The sequence below is a fragment of the Phaseolus vulgaris genome, chromosome 3 (assembly GCF_000499845.2).
Source record: "Phaseolus vulgaris cultivar G19833 chromosome 3, P. vulgaris v2.0, whole genome shotgun sequence".
Lineage (NCBI taxonomy): Eukaryota > Viridiplantae > Streptophyta > Magnoliopsida > Fabales > Fabaceae > Phaseolus > Phaseolus vulgaris.
This window is the reverse complement of record NC_023757.2, coordinates 47,931,302-47,939,831: the sequence shown is the minus strand read 5'-3', so window position 1 is coordinate 47,939,831 and position 8,530 is coordinate 47,931,302. Positions and strand designations below refer to the sequence as shown.

The following is an 8,530-nucleotide window of genomic DNA, read 5'->3' as shown; positions in this document are numbered from 1 at the left end:
GTCCATATTAGAGGAACATTCTCCTTCTTAATTGGTCTCTATCAACATCAATAGTCTTATTTCTTATACTTCTTTTTCCTTTCCTCTCTCCTTTTATCAAACAAAAAATAAAATACAAATCTTCCAAGACATATTATTGGTTGAAAAAATATTCTTTGACAACATCCTTTTTATCTAAATCCATTTCAACAATGATTATTTATAATAAAATATTATATTATAATAATAAAAATAACCATAAACTAATAATTTATAAAATTATAATTTTGAGTATAAGAAAAAAATAAAAGTGTCAAAATAGCAAATTGAGAGAAATTGCCACTTTAACCTCTGAGGATATTTCAATCTATTAGTCTCTTATAAAACGAAATGATAATGTGGAGAAAAAGATAAGTGACGTAATATTTTTTAATCAATAAAAATAATTTTTGAGTTCATAATAAAAGTTTCATTGATAATTTATCTTAATAAAATATTTTCAACCTTTTAGAGTCCTGTATGATATTTGACAACTCATCATGTGTTCGTCGTAGTGGTTAACTAGATTCTTGTAACTTGGAGAAGGAAAGCATAAAAATACTTATTTTTTTAGTAAATTTGTAATGCCAACCATCGAAAAAATACCTCTTTTTTTTAGTAAATTTGTAATGCCAACCATCGGATTGAGTGTCGTAATTGATTTAGAATCTTGATAGATTTATGAGATTATCTTCCAACAACGAAAAAGGAAAAGAACGATCTTTGACGTATCTAATACGCTACTAATGAACATGTAACATGGTTTACTAGATAACCAAATCTTTTAAATATGCAAATTATTTGGTTAGGAAAAGTCTCAATTACTATATGTAATTAATTTTAGTTTTATAATAAAATATTTTCTATTACATATATGGTTTAATTACCTTTTTCGTCCCTATATTTATAGCCAATAGTCAATTTGGTACCGTGGTTTTTAAAAAATTCAATTTGGTCCCTAAGTTTTTTAAAATGTATTCAAAATGGTCATTTCTGTTAAATATCACCAAATGGCGTTAAGTGGTGCTTATGTGGCAAACACGTGTAAGTTACGTGGATGGTGCAAACAGATTAGGATCATGAACAATTAAAAACTTTGATTTGGACAACACAGCAAGAAAATTCAGAGCAAGCAGAGGTCAATCTCATCAAAGACTAAATAAATGAAGGAAAACTGTGATGTTATAATAATATAAAGGTAAAGTAGGTAAAAGGTAAAGGATATGTAATATATTAGAACATAAAACACAAGCAGATTTTCTTCACTAATGAATCCATAAGAGCTACCACAGTTTGGTCCTATAATAATTGTTTTTCAAAATACATATGTTTAGAAATGAGTGAGTTCACCATGGGGACGCAACTCACCATCGTAACTCACGATCGCACCACAAAATCGAATGAGGGGAGCACACCTCCGAATGGAATCGAAGCAGGGAAGCGCACCACAGAATCCAACCAAGGGAGCAATCCTAGTATCAGAAACCCTAAATCAGAAATTTGAAATCCCCAATTTGAATAACCTAAACCCTAATTCAGTATTCACCAAAGTAATGTAAGCACAATCCACGTAACTTACACGTGTCTGCCACATAAGCACGTTTGGTGATATTTAACTGAAAGGACCATTTTGAATACATTTTAAAAAACTTAGGGACCAAATTGAATTTTTTAAAAACCACTGTACCAAATTGACTATTGGCTATAAATATAGGGACGAAAAAGGTAATTAAATCTACATATATTATATTGTTTAATGTAATAATTGTTTTGATAAAGGTATTTATTATAATTTATGATTTATTATAAAGTAGTTAGTAGATAAAATTTTGATAATTAATGCTAGATACCAATTTATAAATTTTTGTTAATAATAGAAACTAATTAAAATATTAATTAGTTCATTAAGTAAGTAGTATATAACTTAATTAGTATATGAATGAATTATTTTTGGATAAAAATTGATATATTTCACTTCTTAATTTATATATATAATATAGACATAAAAATGTGACTCAAATGAGATTTTTAATAATTATTAATATTTTACAATGTAAATAGAATTATTTTAAAAAAATTACATATTTTCTTTAATATAAATTATAATGTTAATTAGCAAGTTGTTTATTGTAAATATTAATTTTCGACACACGTAGAGCACTAATTCAACTATATTGAATATAGTTAATGATGATATGACGTGATAGTTTTTAATGAGTGAATTCTAGATTTTTATGAAATCATTTCTTTGTTTTAGTTGAAGATTTGAGTTTGGCTCAGGTTTAAGTTTTCCTCAACTAGTTTTTATTTTTCTGATTGGTGTCTCACCCCTTTGATTTGCCTGTATTCTCTTTAGTGGGATGTCGAAGAAAGTTTTTATCAGGTTTTGTCAGGTTATATTAGGAGCTGCTTTATTTCTTAAATGTTTGAAATGTGTTATGCAGTTAGGTTGCTCATACCTTTTTGTATAAGGGTTGAATCACAAGGATTGAATCACCCCAAAGGTGATTCTTGTGTATATATATTCTTGATTGCTGATAAATAAATAAAAAATCTAACTCTTCATTTCAGTGTTGTACATATTCAAACTCTGAACTTATGTTAATAGGGATAAATCTAACTTATTGCAGTTTTGTCTTAAAATTTAGGAAAATATTTCTTTAATATTCAAAAATTAAAATACATATACTTTAACAAACCATTATAATAATATAATAATATTTTAAATTAAAGAAATAAAAAATAAATTAAAATATTGATATGTGAAGTGTGTGTATTTTATTGTGAATGGTGGTAACATATGAGATCCTAAAATTTAATGGCCTTTGACATCTTAGAAACTAAATAATTGGTAGTTAAGACATTGGTTGTTAATTAGATACTAATTTAAAAACTATTTTAAAATAATATAAACTTATTTAGAAACAAATGTCTTTTTAGTTTCTAAGATGGTCTCTAATTTAGTTACTATTGCAACTAATTTTTTTATCTCTAAAAATTGGTTTTTATTTTATGATTTTTTTGTAGTGTAATTATATTTTTTTGTCAGAGGAGGGAGGCTTATGTTTTTCTTATGAAGGTTAAAATATTTCTAAAATATTTTGTTTATTTATTTTATTCTTTTTCAATAAAAAATATTTTACTTTAAGAATACTTAAATTTTATACTGATATTTATTATAATATATGAATTGATTTAACCTCCTCATAAAACTAATCTAAAAATTCCACCTCATTTTTACACTGAACACATAAATTTAATCAGAACAAATATTTTGACACTCCAAAAAGATACTTAACAACCAACTTTTATAATATAATAATATATATTAAAATTTTAAATTAAAAAATAAACGAATGGGTTTATTCTAAGAATGTCGAATGAATGTAATTTGTGTGTCAAAATCGCCACTCAAATTTAAAAAGCTTAGCTTTCTTATGCTAAACAAATATAATAATAGAATTTCACAATTAAAAGAATGTCTTGTAAGTTAAAGTAATCCTAGACTGAAACTTTTTGTTTGGATTTGAAGTTGGAATTATAAAGCATGAATGCACTTCGTGGTCATTTATGACTCTACTTTGAAGTGCTTTTCAATGGTTCCTAAAAGAGTGGAATTAATGTAATCTTGGGGACCATGAGCAGGTAGACCAGGTATTATTATCCCTATAGTCCTGAAAGCAAACAGAAACCATCCTTCTCTGTAGTAAGGTCCACTTTGGTAGACAATAACGAAGCTCCTTACCAGCTCTAAGATTGCGTTCAACATCATGGGTATCACGCACCACGGTGAGAAGTAATTCTTATTCGGTTCCTCTTCAACAACCTGCATTCAAATATAAATATAACAACACTCTCAACATATGCCTACAAATTAAAAAAAAAAAAAAAACTAATAAACTTCTGAATATTTTACTAAGTTACCTGAAGTTCATAGCGCCTGTTAAAGAAAAGACATGTCCCAAAGTGCTTGAACATCATTTCCTGGTCATCGTAGGGCAACCTCGGAACAAGGTCGTTGCAGTAAACAAACCTACAATACCTGACAGAATGTTCCTTTAATTTTCGTTTCATATACTTTGCATACACTCCATCTCCAACCCTTGGTTGCCCAAAGGTGTAGATCCCTTCCAGCCTCTCCAACAACAACGTCTCCTCGTGCAAACACAAGATCGTCCCAAACAGTATTGAGAGTGCTCCTCCCAAACTGTGCCCTGTCACTATGAACTTTGCCTTTTCGTTTTCGCTCAAAGCTTTTCTTAGAATGTCCCTGATGAGGTAGTAGGCTAAGGGTGGAACACTCTCGTCTCGTTCTCCAATTTCCTTTGTCCACCCAACGCTCTTCTGTAGCCCTAAGGCTTTCATAAACCCACCATGAATTCTCCCAACGCCGGGAATCCCATACCAGGAGATATCAAGATCAGTGCACCATGCATCAGCATCGAAGGGTTCCGTTCCTCTGAAGGCTACAACATATGTGTCTTGATCTTCATGCTTATCCAAAGCAATCAAGACTTGAGTTGTGGTCTTTCCTTGATAATCTGCCAGTACAACTCAAAAAAATTAGTTTATTGTATAATAACGTAATAATTTTTGGAAAACTACACTTACTTACCCTGGACGGACTCATTATGTTTCAATTGTAGTTATTTGTGGGATTTGAAACTATAAAAAATAAGCGCATTTTTAAAGGGAAAGTGATAGTGAAAAATTTTCATTGGTTTAACTAAAAGTTTGCTTATGGATTATAACTAAATTTACTTCTAATTATTTTTTTTTATTGGTGTTTTAATCCGGTTACTTGTTTGTTTTTTGTTTTATCAGCAATAAAGCAATATATACAAGGGAATCACTTCTGGATGATCTAACCTATTTACATAAACAAAGATAACCTAGTAAAAATCATCATAACCTAATCTCAAAACGCCTTCCAGATAAATGCTCAAAAACTATCTTTGTCATAAAACAAACACCAGCACAATTGAAGAGAATAAAGACAAATTAAAGGATCAATACACCAGTTAAAAAAATTAAAATTGTTTGTTTGATTGTTTGTTTTTTTATCAAAAGTCTTTATTAATTTTGAGTAGGTTGATTTAGGTTGATTTTGTGGTGTATTTTTTTTGCTATTCTTTTTTATTTTGAGTTGACAAATTTTATTAAACTTATAAGGTCTTTATTTTAAAAAAAAAAGTTGTTTTATAAAAAGGTCTCCTCAATGATTCATATTTATTTATTTTTATTAATAAAATAAAATACTTATCCTCCTAATATATTTCGCTTGCCAATGATATTTTCCAATTATTATCTCTAATTATTATCTCTAAGTTAACTGTTAAAAAAAATTAAATTGACATTTTAAAACTTTTCAACAATATTTCATTGTATATCCCCTAAGAATAATATAGAAAACATTATAAACCTTAAAAAGATGAAAATTGTGTACAGTTGAAAAACTGAACAATTTATTCAACGTTGTTAAACTAATTCTCAGAGACTTATTCAATTAAAAACAACCATCCGCCTAATTTCAAAAGTCACCATATCAAATTTGAATAATAAAAAACGTGTGCTAGGTAGTCTGTCTTTTTCTCAATTTTGGAACTATGCTAGCATTTAATTTGAAAGTTTAGGATATGGTTTTCAGTTCTTACCATTCATGCAGTTGTAAAATCCGACAAATTCCATCTGTTAAATTCCAATCAGAAAACAAATAGAATTAGATATACATTAAAATGAACTTGTGGATAAAAGGATCATCAAAACACAACAATTAACGTCAATTTTGTTTAGTTGATTTATGTAACTAAACAAAGGATTGTTTTTTTCATTCAAAAACTATTTATTGCATAAGAAAATTAAACTTAAAATAATGACATTAACATACTAATTATTTAATACCTTCCAATTATCTTCCACAGTAGTTTTAAGGAAAGCTTGGTTCTCATAGGATGCTTTAGAAGCCATCATAGAAAGTGCAGGATAGTACTTATAACCTTCACGCGCGACGGCATCCAGCTTTACTCGCACATCCAAATTTCCAATTACAGACAAATATTTTTCTGATTTAGGATCGGGCAAGACCAATGCACCTACTTATATAAATACATTCTTTTATGTTAGGCAGAACATAATATTATATATATACTGTTAAATGACGTAATCATATTTCCATCAGCCAAAAAAATCTCATGAAACTTAAACACTTTATAAATAAAGTTTATTTAACACTTTAATACTAAAACTAATTATTTTTTAACCATTTTATAATAAAATATTATATTAAAATAAAATAATAATTTATTTAAATATCAAGTGCACGAAATTGATGTCTAAAATATTATTGTCCGTATTATATCTCTCATAACACCTGATCGCCTTTTCTTAATTTTTTCCCGCTACACCATGGAGTAGCTAACCTCCTTTTTTCTGACATTCTCATAAAACTTCCAATTTGAAGAAATAATACTAGAATAGAAAGAGAATACTTTATCCAAATAAAAGAGAAAGAGTATGGTTTATTTGGTTTTTCATAAATAATTGTAGTATCAATCTTTTATATTTTATTTATAAAGAGTAAATATATTTTTCGTCTTAGTGTAAAATTAATTTTTGTTCCTAATTTAAATTTTAGATTTTTAAGTAAATATTTGTATAAAAGAAATTATTGAAAATAGTCTATTTAATATTTTCTATTATATACAAACAAATTTTTAACTATATTAAAATATTATAACAAATTCAACATGTTAGTTTATATTGAATATACGTTTATTACGTAACAAAATTTTGACAAATGTATAAAGTTTTAAAGTTTAAACTACGAATAAAAATTATTTTTAAAAAATATATATACTTAACCTTAATTTTTAAATATATGTTCATTAAATAATGAAAATTACTAAAGTTGTTGGAGCAGACAATTTAGACGAGGTCCAATTTAACAATGAATACAAAGAACCTGAAATAAAAACTAAACCGGGCTCCTAAAAACTAAACTTGAAACATGGAGTCTGATTAAGCTTTTGCCTAATGGATTTGACGGGTCAAAAACTCCTAATAAAAAAACCTTTAAAATATAGACATATTTAGCTTGACCTTATTATCATTTTTTATTTTATTTTTAATAGATTTACATATATATAAACTAGGATTGACTCGCACGTTGACCCAGAATAGTGCAAAGCTGGTGAGCCACTAGATTCTAACATTTTAATGGAAATTCAGCTGGGTCTTATTATTCACTTTGGCTTTGTTTGCTTTTTTGTATCTCTTAAAAGCGATACATCTCAATAATCGAGGGTCAAGTCAAGTGTTAATTTGTTTCTAAAAAGAAAGCAATGGTTATACCAACACGAAATATACTATGAAAATCTCGTCAGTGTAGGGATTTAAGTTTTTCTTATCTTGGTTGTCTGGCTTGTTACTTTAGATATTGTTTTAAGATGTGATAGCTTTTTTTTTAGTGTTTTGGTTTTTTCTATTAGATGTTGGCACTTGTGGGTAAAATCTCGTCGAAAATACTACTTCGTATTTAAATTTTTAGTATTTGATTTCAGGTAAAAAATCAATTGAGTTCATTATTCCTTTTAAGCCGAAATAATTTAGTTGAATTCTTGTTTATAAAAAAAATGTTTACAGGTAAGAATTTTTTTACCAATTCTATAACATGTTAAGAGAGAAGTTAGGAATAGGGACAAACCTCTGATAAAGTTAGGAACAAGCCAGAATACACCACCATTGAGGGCAATGAGGTTGATCAAAAGTTCAACGCAAGCTCCAAATAGTGACAATGGCTTAGCCATAAGCTGCAAAAGCTTCTGAGCCAAAATAGAAATAAATATGAGCCATCGATGACCCAAAGTTTCGTTCAAATCATCGTCTGCATGGCTTTCCACAAACTTCCTTTGCGATATGTTTCTGAAAATTAAGACACGGAGAAGATCAAAGTAACCTGCTTCTTCGGGCTTCAATAACATGTAACTGTCCGCAAAGCCCTTGTTACAGTTGCAATTGGTTTCCATGGCGTAGGAAGTAACAAGGAGCAATAATTTAAGGATAGAGTTTTTCTATTAGCTGTGTTCCTTCCTCACAAACTCTTTCTTATTTATATAGAACCATAATAGCCAAAGGAACTTTCCCAGTAAAATAAATAAATAAATAATTAATAATGTAGTAGTTGACACGAATAATGGTTCTTCGAAAATAAAGTTTGAATATATCGCATCACGTTTTTGTTACTGCAATATTATAAAATCTAAAAGTCCTACTTAAAAATCTTAATTAATGTTAGAAATTTCTTACCTTACTTTCTTGAAGTCTAAGGACGAATAGTGGAGCCATCAAACCGAATAATGGGTCAATGGCGCATAAATATGAAGAATAAATTATTATTGCGCATGACTATTACTGCATAGATAGTGAACTTGTATATCAACACTAAGAGCACCAAAGCAATTTTTTCTTTGAGGGAAAAGAAGCAAGTCGAGGGATTTTGTATAATTTATGCAGA

At 28.3% G+C, this 8,530-nt stretch overlaps 1 protein-coding gene across 1 annotated transcript; it reads right to left on the bottom strand.

Annotated features, from left to right (window-relative positions):
• Positions 1-3,399: 3,399 nt before the first annotated feature.
• LOC137808297 (triacylglycerol lipase OBL1-like) lies at positions 3,400-8,103 on the bottom strand. Its single transcript, XM_068609329.1, has 5 exons — positions 7,721-8,103; positions 5,920-6,110; positions 5,673-5,706; positions 3,943-4,559; positions 3,400-3,844 (listed from the first exon to the last, which is right to left on the bottom strand). The coding sequence occupies exons 1-5, from the start codon at positions 8,040-8,042 to the stop codon at positions 3,587-3,589; spliced, it is 1,422 nt and encodes a 473-aa protein (XP_068465430.1). The 5' UTR covers positions 8,043-8,103; the 3' UTR covers positions 3,400-3,586.
• Between the last annotated feature and the right edge of the window lie 427 nt (positions 8,104-8,530).

Coding starts and splice junctions, on each gene's coding strand:
- LOC137808297 (XM_068609329.1), bottom strand. CDS start 8,042: ATGGAAACCAATTGCAACTGTAACAAGGGCTTTGCGGACAGTTACATG. Junction 6,111..7,720: donor TGTTCCTAACTTTATCAGAG/GTTTGTCCCTAT, acceptor TTATATAAGTAG/GTGCATTGGTCTTGCCCGAT. Junction 4,560..5,672: donor ATTTTACAACTGCATGAATG/GTAAGAACTGAA, acceptor TTGTACTGGCAG/ATTATCAAGGAAAGACCACA.